A 15,411-nucleotide genomic window follows, 5' to 3' on the forward strand; every position below is an offset into this window, starting at 1 on the left:
AGTCTGTTAAAACTGTCCATTCATGATCAGAGCTCTGCACAGAAGAGTGTGGCGTACGGAAGAGTGTGGCGACTGAAGTGTTGATGAACAAAGATATACACTTGAATCCACTTACACAGGGAAGCTTAACAAATACACAAAAGTGTGGACCCATATAAACCTTCAGGTAAAAAAATTAAATAGAGAGAGGCTTGATAAAAAAAATGTATTTACACAAAATCTTATTATTCAAGTCCATTTAAACATGAGTGACGTCCATTTATTCCTTCTAAAGCTATTTAAATCTTCATATATCGAAACATGAAAAGCTAGGCTTTATTATATATACATAAATTGGATTTGTGCATATTTGTCAAAGAGTATTTGCCAATTTTCCAGAACAATAACCCAAGTGTGATCTTCACAATACATTTTTACTGAAATATATATCACTATAGACAATAATCTCAGCCAATTATCACACATGTCAAAAGGAGAAAAACTGGCACAATGAAGTCTTTTCATATCGTATCGAATGTTCAATGGAATGAATAGAGTGAAAGTGAAGTGCCATAAGTCTATAGCAAATACACATCCTATGTCAGTGTAGGCAAAGAGTAGCACGCCAGAGAATATATTGGAAAAACATTCAACTTCCTTGCTGACATGGATGTACCAGTCTCCGATCAAAACCTCACTAGTTACTACCACAAAATCCTGTATTAGTACCCAGTATCACTCATGGTCAAAGCGTCATTTGAGGCAATGGAACAATGAACTAATTTTAAATGTCAGTCTTAGATCATTTTTCTTTGATTTCAATGACAATGACGTTAGAGTCCTTTTGATTCATTTGGTTTCGTTTTTGTTATGCCATTGCTTTGTTGATCATATAAACAACTACAGTTCAAAAAAATTGGACCACAAAACAGAACAAATTATATTCACAATATGTATAAATAGTTAAAACTTCAAAAATCGTTCATTTCATTATTAGAAAGACAACTGTCCATGACACATATTCATATAAACTCAGCTATCCCTGAGATACATAATTAATAACTCAGTCTTTTTTTCTTCAAATTTTAATTTTATAATTAGGAGCCTGGAATAATCTTGAAGACTTGAAGTTTTCAGTGACAGATCACTGACTGGAAGGTTCACCATATCATGTATGCATGTAGATGAACATTTCAAAAGTGTTCGTGATAAGTGATCTGAAGCATATCTATTCATAGCAATGAATAACTTCATTTTCAGTGAATTCATAAATATGCATTATCAAAGAATGTGCTTAAAAAAAAATTACCATAAAAAATTCCTTTAACTTGCAGAATACCCTTGAAAATGAATATTCACTAATGATAAGTGATAAATGTATCTACGTTTGTGTACCTATCATGTATAATTTTAATTATTTATACCATACTAGTTCAGCGCGTACAACAGAAACCCTGTGATAATTACGTACCTGTGAGCGTCTCTCCTCGCGGTTCTGCTTGGCCTGTTTCTGCATTTCTTTCATCGCCTCTCCTGTCAGGATGACATTCTTCTTCGCTGGACCCTAATGACAAATGAATTTCCAAATTCAAACATGAAATCTGTCCAGAGCTAGAAATTAATTTTGAATACCACTAGATAATTGGGGTAGTAGTTTCCAATTTCACTAACCCAATATTATTCAACCAGATATCAGTAATATCAAATTTGACTAATCAATCAAGCTAGTGGTTTTAGACCCACCAGTCCACCTGGGGAGTTGAGATTTCACTATAGTCTTCCACTATCAGACTACCTTACTGTCCAGCCCTGCTTTCTGACAATTGCTGGTAAAATCTACTTTTATATTTAAACACTTGTGTCAGTTTACCCCTTTTCGATTACTTCTAATCGCTGCATTGCTTATTTTTCACAATTTGATGAAGTCTTCGGTAAGTAAGAACTTGCCAATCCTCTTTCGTAACTTCAAATTTCATCTTCATTTTTATAACAAGAAAATGTATGACATAAAACATCCAGCAGAAGACCACATCTCTATTTCTTTGTATAAGGGAAATCTTGTATAGTTTTTAGATATGATTTCATCTTCATACTACAATCTTTGTCGTTGCAAGGTTTGCACAATCCTAAACAATCAATCGCATGCAATTCTGTAAAATTAACACAAGTGACTTTAAATGTAACACTTTAGCTGGTAGTTACCTTTGCAGGGGCAGCTGGGGTTTTTGGTGCAGGCTTTTTCTTTTCATCTCCTGAAATCAGAAAAAAAAATAATCATATTACTGTATATTTTCACATTATCCGATACAATAGTTTGCATTAAAAACATGACCTATAATAGGTCTTTATTATCATAAATTTGTATCAAAAGGTTAACAAAAATGTCTTTTGATGTACGTACTTGGAAATAATATTTTTCTTAAGCAACAAATCATATGTTTTCTTCTTAATTTTCTTTTTCTTGGTTCCATACAACATCAACACTGATCATAATGACCTTGTTGGCTTGGGTGTGTGTGTAACTCTTAAGGATCCTCGGCCCACCCCCAAAATATGAGACTATACATCCGAAACTTATTTTCTCGTTTAATAAATCATTTATGAAAAGAAAAATGTACCTTGTGGGACTGTAATGAAAACAAAATGGAGATGAAATAACAAAGAATAATCAACAACAGTGTTCCGGGGCGTAAAAAAAATCAGCAAGGCTAGACCAGGATTTGAACCCAGAACTTTTGTTTGTTGTACTGTCACTCTAACCCACTGAGCTAATTGGCCAACAGAAGTGTCATGGACCAATTGTGACAGTAATATCCAAACGGAAGTGAAGGGGAGGTAACTGTGTATACGTAAAACCATGGTGCAGTGGGACAGGAATCCTTGAGTTCTCATATTTTTTTTCCAAGTTTTACAGTTATGCACATGTGCTAGACTCGGTTTAAAGGTTGAAGGCCACTTCAATTGAGCCAGGAAGACAGGCCATCCATCTTTAATGTGCAGTCACTATGTGTTCAGGGGGGGGGTTCAGTTCCACTAGATCAAAAAGCAGATGAAAAAAATCTGTGATAATCTAATGCGGATGCTGGTATAAACGGGGGTATACCATGTATTGCAGAATTAATATTTGGTGTTGGAATATTTTCTAAAAAAAATCGGTTGCTTTGAACTCTTTTTCCTCAATATTTCTTCAGCTATGAATAATAAAAAATAATATACAACATTCATATAGCGCCTTATACAACTTCCAAAATTACTCTTGAGGTGCTTTGAAGTATCATTCTTATTTAATCAATTAACAGAATGTTAATTAAGATCCTATCAAAATCCTCTGTGGGGTACACTGATGATCATGATATTTAAACTGTGATCTAAATCAAAATTTATAACAAAATTTAAAATATATATCATGAAAAACAAATAATTTTACAAATTTTCCAGCAAAAAAGGTGTATTACCATTGTCATTTCAGTCTGAATACTCTTATATTGGATAATAATAATTCTTGAAATTAAGTCTAATATTATTTTTAAAAATTGGTGCTTTGAGTTACATACATGTACATTTATCTATGTAAAAGCACAAGAGTCTGCTAGGTGATAATTATAAATATGTTTCCAAGGAATATTTTTATGTCCAACTAAATTGACAACTTAAAATGTCCAATTAATTCCTCTATACTTGTAATTGTTGAGACCAGGGGTCATATACATATACATATGGTAAATGAAATCATTGTTAAAATCCTATGTCTAGATATAGAGTCCCTGAAATGTCTGCCATTTCAGACTGACCTCCTCATTTAAGGTCAATTTTCAATTTTTCTTTTCAAATTAGGGCTATTGACAATAATAGAGTCTGGTTATTTGTTTGTCAACGTTTATAACAGTGCTACAACCTGTCATAACACTGTAGGTAAGGTCACAGCACGATACACCTATATAGCTACCAACACGGAGAGCCACTGGGCCGACCATAACTTAAATACATGGCAGCAACGTTTGTCGCAAATCTCCCGAAATACAAACAAACCCCAACCATATTTGTTTACATTTCTATTTTGAACGGGTGATTTACACGATTCTGTGTACACAGAATATCTAACCAGATCACACACGAGTGTTTAAATGACAAATTGATACATATATTAAGATACTGCCTGATTTCTCTTCAATAGGCTCCTATATATATATAACAGTGTGTATATGTTTACTGAGTTAACTTATTGCATACTCAGGCAGTTACGCAAATATTCACATTGTGCATCTAATGTAAATAGCTCACCAGGAATTTTAATATCTACTTTACCGAAGTATAGTAAATTTAAAATATAACTTAATTCAAATCAAATATAAAGTTTCGAAATGACCGTAAAGAAAAGAAATATACCTAAGCATCATTTTCTTTGGTGAATTTACAGTTTTGAAAACAAAAATGTTTAACAAAGCTTTTTTCCATACCAATTTTACTCTATACTGATCAACTTCCTTGACTCATTCATCCCTTAAGATATATTTGAACTCTTCCAATTCAAAGAGTTGGAATAGTTCATTATGAAAGTTCAGGGGTGTCTGAGTTAAGTTAACATCTTAATCTGAAATTAAATTATTTCATCTTTTTAACGAAAAAATCCCTACACTTGGCTAACCTTTCAAATCTTTTCGGGGGTCAAAAGGATCACTTACGCTGTTGATCGCAACACATAATCTATTCTACATGTCATTATACATTAATCTGTCAGACATGTGTATGCAAGGTTTCCTTTGGCGACAAACCATTTTCATGTTGAAAAGAATTTGACCTTTCAAAGCGACATGTATGGGAGAAATGTTTTCACATCTAAATCAATGTTGAAGTTCAAAACCTTGTTATATGTACATTGTACTCAAACATTTTCTTCCATTGACAAAATTGGGGACTAAAATGGAATCATATGAAAAAGATCAACAGGAAATTTTACATGAATTGACATATTGTGTAGTTAGTAACGACGTTAACACTATCAATCAAAAACCATGTGATATTGAAAACATGGCGACTTGCTACAAAAGCATTTGTCCGAATCTGATTAAGAACAGTAATCCGCAGGGATTACAGATTTGTTTGTGACTTGGGTCCGATGTTTTGAGGCTTATGACGCATAGATTTATTATATTAAATCCCACTTATAATCCATCCATTGTCTTAATCTAGCGATTAGATTTCACAATATCTAAAAAAAAAAGTCACAATCCTACCGACTTACTTTAAGTACGATTCTCTGAATTTCAGGTATGCTTGTAGCATTTATCTCACAAACTGTATGTGTAATTAATTATGATCCAAATGAACAATGCTTATATACAATTAACAATCTATCTGCAACCAATAAACTTTGGGTATATTTGTAACTATCATTAATCCTTTCAGAATTTTAGCTATTTACTAAGTAACTTTTTTTTCAGATTCTATGAATTTTAGTTATATTTTTAATTTTGATTCCATGGACCATTGAACTTGAGGTACTTAACTTAACTTAACTTGGATTCTGTGAAATTGTGATATTCAAGCATTTGTTTCTTTGTAGGTAAAAAATATATATTGTAATGTATATATCATAAACATCTGTGCTTAAAATCGATTTTCAATAAATATATGAAAAATATCACAGACATGTATTATAAAACTGTAATTCATTATGTTGTATAGTCTGTTTCTTCAAGAACTTTTCTTACCCATGAATATAAAACAATAATTATTTATTTTCAAATAAATGAAGAATTGAAAAAGTGATGTCTTTTAACCCCTAATAAAGATTATTTTTCTGACTCTTTCTCCTTTATTAAAAAAACACACACTAATAATTCAACGTAGCAAGAATAAAGTTGTACACATTTTGTAGCTTCTGGTCAATTGTTTTGTTATATCAAAATATTTTAATTGGAGAAAAAAACACCTATAACAGTGTTGTGTATAAAAATGACATTTATTTATACAAATCAAATTTACGAATCATTACCATTTAAAATTTAAATCACATTTGTTCATTTAAATAATTATATACCAAGAGAGAAAAAAAACAGTTAGGAGGGGTTCTCCACACTTACCCTTGACAGATACTAGGGGAGGGGATACGTCCTGATCTGGCTTAGGGCTAGGGGCCTTATTCGCCTCCTTTTCCCCAGGAGGACCGTCTGTCGTGTCTGCCATGTTAAGAACAGCAGGTCACTTTCTCAAAACGATGGAATCTGTCGATAAACTCCAACTTAATTCCTTCAGTACATAACTCGACCGACCAGTGAAGCTGTCACTGCAGGGTCTGACAATTCCGGAAGGGCGCACGAATACCTGAAATCTGAAAAGTAGTCGGAAGAACTTTATGTTGCAGTATGAAGTTCAACGTTGCTTTCGATGTGGCATTACATATAGGTAACGAAAATCGATTAACAGTTGTGTGTCTTATGTCATTAACGTGAAAAAGGATGCACAGAACGACGCAAGTACTAACAGATTATGGTATCGATGAAGTACTCTCCGCGAAAGGATACGAGACTAAATGAGTCGCGTGTCGTCGCTATAGCGACGTGTACACAAGGCAGGTGCTTGCTCGCGAAGCTACTATCCGATTAACGGTGATTAGTGCTAGCGTTCCTCTCGATAACCTCGACCGCTAGAGCACCTCTAGACTTACCGTTATATCAACGCTACAAAAACGCTAACTCAGATTTATTTTTAGTGGTATTGAATAACTGACTCAACTTATATACTGTACCGTGGATCTAACATGGTGTGTTTTTAACTTGTCAGCCGCGCGCTATTAATTATTGAACACGCCGTTTCACATTGCATGTAATTGAATGAACTAGAGGGGATCGATAAGATAGTCAGGATCGAATTTCTTTAAATAAATAATTGTTAAATTTTAACAAAATACCGATGTAATTAATGAAAGTAGTCTAGCACTCATTAACAATTAAAGTACCATTATAGAGTTTAATTACCGACATATTTATTTTACATAAAAATTAGAATGAGTCCTAATATAATCACAAAAGGTGATTAAATGAATACTTGGTGGTTTAAAACTGGAATCCTTTTGTCCATTTTTTGTACAATTTTCACATTTTTTGTATACACATACAGTATACAGTAATCCCAAAACACACACTCATCACGAAAATCTGTTTTTAATTTTGGGCAAGTCAGTTTTTTTTTACAAGAATCTCATGTTAACAAAATCTTCCTCATTTTAGCAAAGTCAACCTCATGTTAGCAAAACCATCATGTAAACTAAGCCATCAACATGTTAACTAAGTGATCTTCATGTTAGCCAGGAAACCATCATACTAACTTAGTATGTTAGCCAAGACACCCTCATGTTAACTAAGTATGTTAGCCAAAACACCCTTTTGTTAACTAAGTATACTAGCCAAGACACCCTCATGTTAACTAAGTATGTAAGCCAAGACACCCTCATGACCCTCATGTTAACTAAGTATTCTACCCTCATGTTAATAAAGTATGTAAGCCAAGACACCCTCATGTTAACTAAGTATGTTAGCCAAAACACCCTTTTGTTAACTAAGTATACTAGCCAAGACACCCTCATGTTAACTAAGTATGTTAGCCAAGACACCATCATGTAAACTAAGTAGGTTAGCCAAGACACCTTCATGTTAACTAAGTATGTAAGCCAAGACACCCTCATGTTAACTTAGTATGTAAGCAAAGACACCCTCATGTTAACTAAGTATACCAGCCAAGACACCCTCATGTTAATTAAGTATTCTAGCCAAGACACCCTCATGTTAATTAAGTATGCTAGCCAAGACCACCTCATGTTAACTAAGTATGTAAGCCAAGACACCCTCATGTTAACTAAGTATACTAGCCAAGACACCCTCATGTTAACTAAGTATGTTAGCCAAGACACCATCATGTTAACTAAGTATGTTAGCCAAGACACCTTCATGTTAACTAAGTATGTAAGCCAAGACACCCTCATGTTAACTTAGTATACTAGCCAAGACACCCTCATGTTAATAAAGTATGTAAGCCAAGACACCCTCATGTTAACTAAGTATGTTAGCCAAAACACCCTTTTGTTAACTAAGTATACTAGCCAAGACACCCTCATGTTAACTAAGTATACTAGCCAAGACACCCTCATGTTAACTAAGTATGTTAGCCAAGACACCATCATGTTAACTAAGTAGGTTAGCCAAGACACCTTCATGTTAACTAAGTATGTAAGCCAAGACACCCTCATGTTAACTTAGTATACTAGCCAAGACACCCTCATGTTAATAAAGTATGTAAGCCAAGACACCCTCATGTTAACTAAGTATGTTAGCCAAAACACCCTTTTGTTAACTAAGTATACTAGCCAAGACACCCTCATGTTAACTAAGTATACTAGCCAAGACACCCTCATGTTAACTAAGTATGTTAGCCAAGACACCATCATGTAAACTAAGTAGGTTAGCCAAGACACCTTCATGTTAACTAAGTATGTAAGCCAAGACACCCTCATGTTAACTTAGTATGTAAGCAAAGACACCCTCATGTTAACTAAGTATACCAGCCAAGACACCCTCATGTTAATTAAGTATTCTAGCCAAGACACCCTCATGTTAATTAAGTATGCTAGCCAAGACCACCTCATGTTAACTAAGTATGTAAGCCAAGACACCCTCATGTTAACTAAGTATACTAGCCAAGACACCCTCATGTTAACTAAGTATGTTAGCCAAGACACCATCATGTTAACTAAGTATGTTAGCCAAGACACCCTCATGTTAACTATGTATACTAGCCAAGATACCCTCATGTTAACTAAGTATGTAAGCCAAAACACCCTCATGTTAACTAAGTATTCTAGCTAAGATCACCTCATGTTAACTAAGTATGCTAGCCAAGACCACCTCATGTAAACTAAGTATGTAAGCCAAGACACCCTCATGTTAACTAAGTATACAAGCCAAGACACCCTCATGTTAACTAAGTATTCTAGCCAAGACACCCTCATGTTAACAAAGCATACTAGCCAAGACACCCTCATGTTAACTAAGTATGTTAGCCAAGTCACCATCATCTTAACTAAGTATGTTAGCCAAGACACCTTCATGTTAACTAAGAATGTAAGCCCAGACACCTTCATGTTAACTAAGAATGTAAGCCAAGACACCCTCATGTTAACTAAGTATACAAGCCAAGACCCCCTCATGTTAACTTAGTATGTAAGCAAAGATACCCTCATGTTAACTTAGTATGTAAGCCAAGACACCCTCATGTTAACTTAGTATACTAGCCAAGACACCCTCATGTTAACTAAGCATACTAGCCAAGACCCCCTCATGTTAACTAAGTATGTTAGCCAAAACACCCTCATGTTAACTAAGTATACTAGCCAAGATACCCTCATGTTAACTAAGTATACTAGCCAAGACACCTTCATGTTAACTAAGAATGTAAGCCCAGACACCTTCATGTTAACTAAGAATGTAAGCCAAGACACCCTCATGTTAACTAAGTATACTAGCCAAGACACCCTCATGTTAACTAAGTATGTTAGCCAAGACACCCTCATGTTAACTAAGTATGTAAGCCAAGAAACCCTCATGTTAACCAAGTATACAAGCCAAGACACCCTCATGTTAACTTAGTATGTAAGTCAAGACACCATGTTAGCCAAGACACCCTCATGTTAACTAAGTAGGTAAGCCAAGAAACCCTCATGTTAACCAAGTAGACAAGCCAAGACACCCTCATGTTAACTAAGTATGCTAGCCAAGACACCCTCATGTTAACTAAGTATACAAGCCAAGACACCCTCATGTTAACCAAGTATACTAGCCAAAACACCCTCATGTTAACTAAGAATGTAAGCCAAGACACCCTCATGTTAACTAAGTATACTAGCCAAGACACCCTCATGTTAACTAAGTATGTTAGCCAAGACACCCTCATGTTAACTAAGTATTCTAGCCAAGACACCCTCATGTTAACCAAGTATACAAGCCAAGACACCATTATGTTAACTAAGTAAGTTAGCCAAGACACCTTCATGTTAACCAAGTATACAAGCCAAGACACCCTCATTTTAACCAAGTATACAAGCCAAGACACCCTGATGTTAACTAAGTATGTGAGCCAAAACACCCTTATGTTAACTAAGCATTCTAGCCAAGACACCCTAATGTTAACTAAGTATGTTAGCCAAGACACCCTCACGTTAACTAAGTATACTAGCCAAGACACCTTCATGTTAACTAAGAATGTAAGCCAAGAAACCCTCATGTTAACTAAGTATACTAGCCAAGACACCCTCATGTTAACTAAGTATATTAGCCAAGACACCATCAGGTTAACTAAGTATGTTAGCCAAGACACCCTAATGTTAACTAAGTATGTTAGCCAAGACCCCACCAAGTATACAAGCCAGGACACCCTCATGTTAACCAAGTATACAAGCCAAGACACCCTCATGTTAACTAAGTATGTTAGCCAAGACACCATCAAGTATACAAGCCAGGACACCCTCATGTTAACCAAGTATACAAGCCAAGACACCCTCATGTTAACTAAGTATGCTAGCCAAGACACCTTCATAGCCATGACACCCTCATGTTAACTAAGTAAACTAGCCAAGACACCCTTATGTTAACTAAGTTTGTTAGCCAAGACCACCTCATGTTAACTAAGTATGTTAGCCAAGACACCATCGTGTTAACCAAGTATACTAGCCAAGACACCCTCATGTTAACTAAGTATGTTAGCCAAGACACCAGACACCCTCATGTTAACCAAGTATACAAGCCAAGACACCCTCATTTTAACCAAGTATACAAGCCAAGACACCCTCATGTTAACTAAGTATGTAAGCCAAAACACCCTCATGTTAACTAAGTATTCTAGCCAAGATCACCTCATGTTAACTTAGTATACTAGCCAAGACACCTTCATGTTAACCAAGTATACTAGCCAAGACACCTTCATGTTAACTAAGTATGTAAGCCAAGACACCTGACACCCTCATGTTAACTTAGTATGCTAGCCCAGACACCTTCATAGCCAAGACACCCTCATGTTAACTAAGTATGTTAGCCAAGACACCCTCATGTTAACTAAGTATGTAAGCAAAGATACCCTCATGTTAACTTAGTATGTAAGCCAAGACACCCTCATGTTAACTTAGTATACTAGCCAAGACACCCTCATGTTAACTAAGTATACTAGCAAAGACACTCTCATGTTAACTTAGTATATTAGCCAAGACACCCTCATGTTATCTTAGTGTGTTAGCCAAGACACCTTCATGTTAACTAAGTATGTTTGCCAAGTCACCTTTATGTTAACTAAGTATGTAAGCCAAGACACCTTCATGTTAACGAAGTATGCTAGCCAAGACACCTTCATAGCCAAGACACCCTCATGTTAACTAAGTATACTAGCCAAGACACCCTCATGTTAACTTAGTATACTAGCCAAGACACCTTCATGTTAACTAAGTATACTAGCAAAGACACTCTCATGTTAACTTAGTATATTAGCCAAGACACCCTCATGTTATCTTAGTGTGTTAGCCAAGACACCTTCATGTTAACTAAGTATGTTTGCCAAGTCACCTTTATGTTAACTAAGTATGTAAGCCAAGACACCCTCATGTAATCTGTATTATAATCATGTTAGCCAAGACACCCTCATGTTAACTAAGAATACTAGCCAAGACACCTTCATGTTAACTAAGTATGTAAGTCAAGACACCTGACACCCTCATGTTAACTTAGTATGTAAGTCAAGACACCCTCATGTTAATTAAGTATGTAAGTCAAGACACCCTCATGTTAACCTAGTATGCAAGCCAAGACTCATTCATGTTAACCAAGACACCTTCATGTTAACTATGTATGTAAGCCAAGACATCCTCATGTAAACTATTTCAAGTATGTAAGTCTAGACACCCTCATGTTAACTATGTATGTTAGCCAAGACACCCTCATCTTAACTTATAATGTTAGCCAAGACACCTTCATGTTTACCATGCCATTGTCACGCTAGCCAAGTCATATTGTCATCATAAAACAAGCTTACCTCATGCTAACCATGCCATCTCTACTCACCAGTTGTTTTCTGTTCTATCCAAGTCGTCTTTGTTCTATTTTGATCAATCTTATGCAATGATGACTTATGAATCCACAACAAGGGAAGAATAGTTTTATAATTGTTCAATAAAAAAAAAAAAAAAAATTGCGAAATATGATTTATATTACAGATTAAAGCATAATTTCCCTATAAAATATGAAAAAGTGAATTTACATGGTTTTGGTGTTGTCAATATGTAAGACATTTCCAATGTGTTTGTGACATTGTCAATGTGTGTATGATGTTGTAAACATGTTTGTATACCTAGTTGTCAATGTGGTGTGAATATCATTGTGATATCAATGTATTTGTGAAGTCAATATAATATTTATATTGTCAAATGCTGTATATAGTTTTGTCAATGTTATAGTTATTTAAACGTGTATACATTGATATTTTCTATTTGTATGTGATGTCAACGAATTTGTGATGTTGTCAATGCGTATTTGATGCTGTTAATATGAATCGTTGCTTTGTGATGTTGTCAATGAATTTTCTATTATGTCAATGAGTTAAAGATAAGTGTGCGATCTCTTATATTTTATGTACTACTTTTTACCTATTACAAGTAACCCAAGTTTTGACCATTGGTACAAAAAAAGCTCTATTTAATAAAAATTACGAAAAATACCAAATGTCACATCTAAGATATTCTGTGGCTGGTTCAGTAGTGTAGAAGAATTGGTACAGACAGTAAGTCGTTATGACAGGGAAAATGAAAAATTGATCACAAGAGCACAGTATTTATCATAATTACCATGTGTACCATTTAGTTTAGTTTCATTACAACCAGCTGTTAAGAGATGCAGAAGTTTGGCAGATAAAATTATTCACAACAGACCTACAGAAAGGACACAGATTCCAATATGCAAAAAATACACAAACACCTTCATCCTCCCTCCAACTTTGTTGGTATGCACTTGGGTGATACAGGGGATCAGGATAGTTTTTAGGTGTGTTTAAAGGACCAACTCCCAATTGAAAAAGTGTCTGGATTTTTTCCAATATCCCTTTTAAAATTCTCAATTTTTCCCAACTCGGTCAATCGGGAGGAATTTATTCAAATATGTGCATTTTAAAGGGGTAAATTGTAAAAAATCAGACAGTTTTTCCAATTGGGAGTGGGTCCTTTAAACAGACCGAAAAAGTACCCACTTCCAATTGAAAGAGTGTCTTGATACTTTCCGATTTACCCCTTTAAAATTCCCAATTGGGAAATCTAAAAAAAACAAGAGGCCAGGCCTGGCATGGGCCTTAATGGTCACCTGAGTTCTAAAGTATTAATTTTTGTTATTGAAATATGAAGTGGAAATAATGTCAATCATCCCTACCAAAATTTGAGTAAATAAAAAGTTAAGTATAACTTTAAGTTAAGTTTGCCAGGACCATGAGTTGATCATTCCTACCAAGTTTCAGCTAGATTGGCCCAGTAGATTTTAGAAATAAGTTTTTTAAATGGTGGGTGTGACAGCCATATTGGATTTCTCATTGACCCCAAAAATAACAACACTTTGTCAAGAACATAGTATAGGTTGATCATTCCTACCAAGTTTCAGTTAGATTGGCCCAGTAGAACTTGACTTGACGTTTGAAATAGTTTTTCAAAATGGCGGCCATATTGAATTGCTGATCGACCCAAAAAATAACAACATTCCTACTAAGTTTCAGTTAGATCGGCCAAGTTGAACTTGACTTTAAGTTCAAAATATTTTTTCAAAATGGCTGCTGTGGCGGCCATACTGGATTTCTCATCGACCCGAAAAATAACAACACTTGGTCAGGGAGTTGTCAGTAACATTCCCATGAAGTATATATATCAATGAAATCCCTTCGACAGTATTTCAGCTTAAGTTGAAAATGTAAAATGTTAACGGATGACGCACGATGACGGAGAGCAATAGGTCACTTGAGCTAAAGCTCAGGTGACCTAACAAGAGATCCCAGAGGGCTCTTGGCGCCCACCTTTGTACCATCTTCATTAGTTCTTTGTCAGTTTGATCTTTTCTCTTCTTTCCTCTTATCTGTTTGATCGAGTCATGTTAACAGTAAATGCACCTTGAGGTAACTTTTGATCTAAACTTAATACTGATGTGTATGAAAGCCAACCTTCAAAGTGAGTTTGTCATTTCACATATTTACTAGTACAGTACTTAATGTGAAAGAAATAGAATTGATCATTGCAATATGAGAAAGATCTGTTTAGTTCTTCTTTTAATCCATTTTGTTTTTATCATCAGTCTCAAAATATAACATACACAACGAGGGATCAAGGGAAACCTACATTTAAAATTTTGGAAAGATCCCTCCCGTACTTCCCGAGAAATAGTGATAACAAACTTTCAATATCAAAATCAAAGATGGCTGCCTGTCGGTCATGTTGTTTATCCGATCAGTCTCAAAAGTTGCCCTGCACAGCTAAGGACCAAGGGGAACCTTCATATAAAATTTGAGAAAGATCCCTCTGGTACTTGTTGAGAAAGACCGATAACAAGAATTGTTTACGGACGGACGACGGACCACGGACGCAGGGTGATTTGAATAGCCCACCATCAGATGATGGTGGGCTAAAAATGAACAGATTTGAATAAAGTCCTCCCAGTTTGGTTCGGTTTGGTTTAATATTGTTTAATGTCCTATCAACAGCTATGGCAATTTAAGGACGGCCTCCAGTGTGCAAGATGCATGCCTGTAGTGTATGTGTGCTTGTTTTGGGAGGCTGCGATATGATCGTGTCTCTTGTGATAGCACGGAACTGATGCCGACTTTATAGTGCTACCTCACTGAAACATTCTGCCGAAGACACCCAGCAGGACAACCAACCCGGTCACATTATACCGACAAAAGGCGAACCAGTCGTTCCACTCCTAAATTGCTGAGCGTTAAGCAGAAGTAGAAACCATCCTTTTGACAGACTCTGGTATGTCTTGCCAAGGGGACAGAAAGAACCCAGCCTTCTTCACAGGGGCTAACGCTCAACTGAAGGCCAAAAGTGAGGCATTGTCAAGGGAGACATTAAAAGAACAAAGTTGTGTAGAAAGACGAGAAAAGATAAGATCCCAAATTTAGTCGCCTCTTACGATCATGCAATGGAAAATCTAACTCCCTTTCTGCAAGACAAAAATTCCTCCCAATAGACCGAGTTCTCAAAAAGCTGCACATGCAGGGAGGACAGAATGATCATGTTGTCATAGAGACAGGCTTAAATAAAAGTTAAACTAATTTAATTTCATGTATTCAGAGTTGTTATAATGATAATGGAGATTTATTCATCCAAGGGTTTGTTTCCAAAAACCCTCTGATAAAACCCTGTGT

General features: G+C 35.5%; 1 protein-coding gene across 2 annotated transcripts in view; it reads right to left on the reverse strand.

Annotated features, from left to right (window-relative positions):
* Positions 1-6,540, reverse strand: part of LOC110456434 (dynein heavy chain 5, axonemal-like) — a 124,961-nt gene extending 118,421 nt beyond the window's left edge. Inside the window, exons 1-4 of one of the 2 annotated variants that reach the window (XM_021507199.1) lie at positions 6,464-6,540; positions 6,063-6,310; positions 2,182-2,231; positions 1,451-1,543 (exon numbers count right to left, since the gene is read on the reverse strand). In XM_021507199.1, the coding sequence (XP_021362874.1) occupies positions 1,451-1,543; positions 2,182-2,231; positions 6,063-6,165 (246 nt within the window). In that variant the 5' untranslated portion in view covers positions 6,166-6,310; positions 6,464-6,540. Of the gene's footprint in view, positions 1-1,450; positions 1,544-2,181; positions 2,232-6,062 lie in introns of both variants that reach the window. The other variant, XM_021507200.1, reaches the window with a different exon arrangement.
* Positions 6,541-15,411: the final 8,871 nt, after the last annotated feature.

Source organism: Mizuhopecten yessoensis, unplaced genomic scaffold, assembly GCF_002113885.1.
Source record: "Mizuhopecten yessoensis strain PY_sf001 unplaced genomic scaffold, ASM211388v2 scaffold8745, whole genome shotgun sequence".
NCBI lineage: Eukaryota > Metazoa > Mollusca > Bivalvia > Pectinida > Pectinidae > Mizuhopecten > Mizuhopecten yessoensis.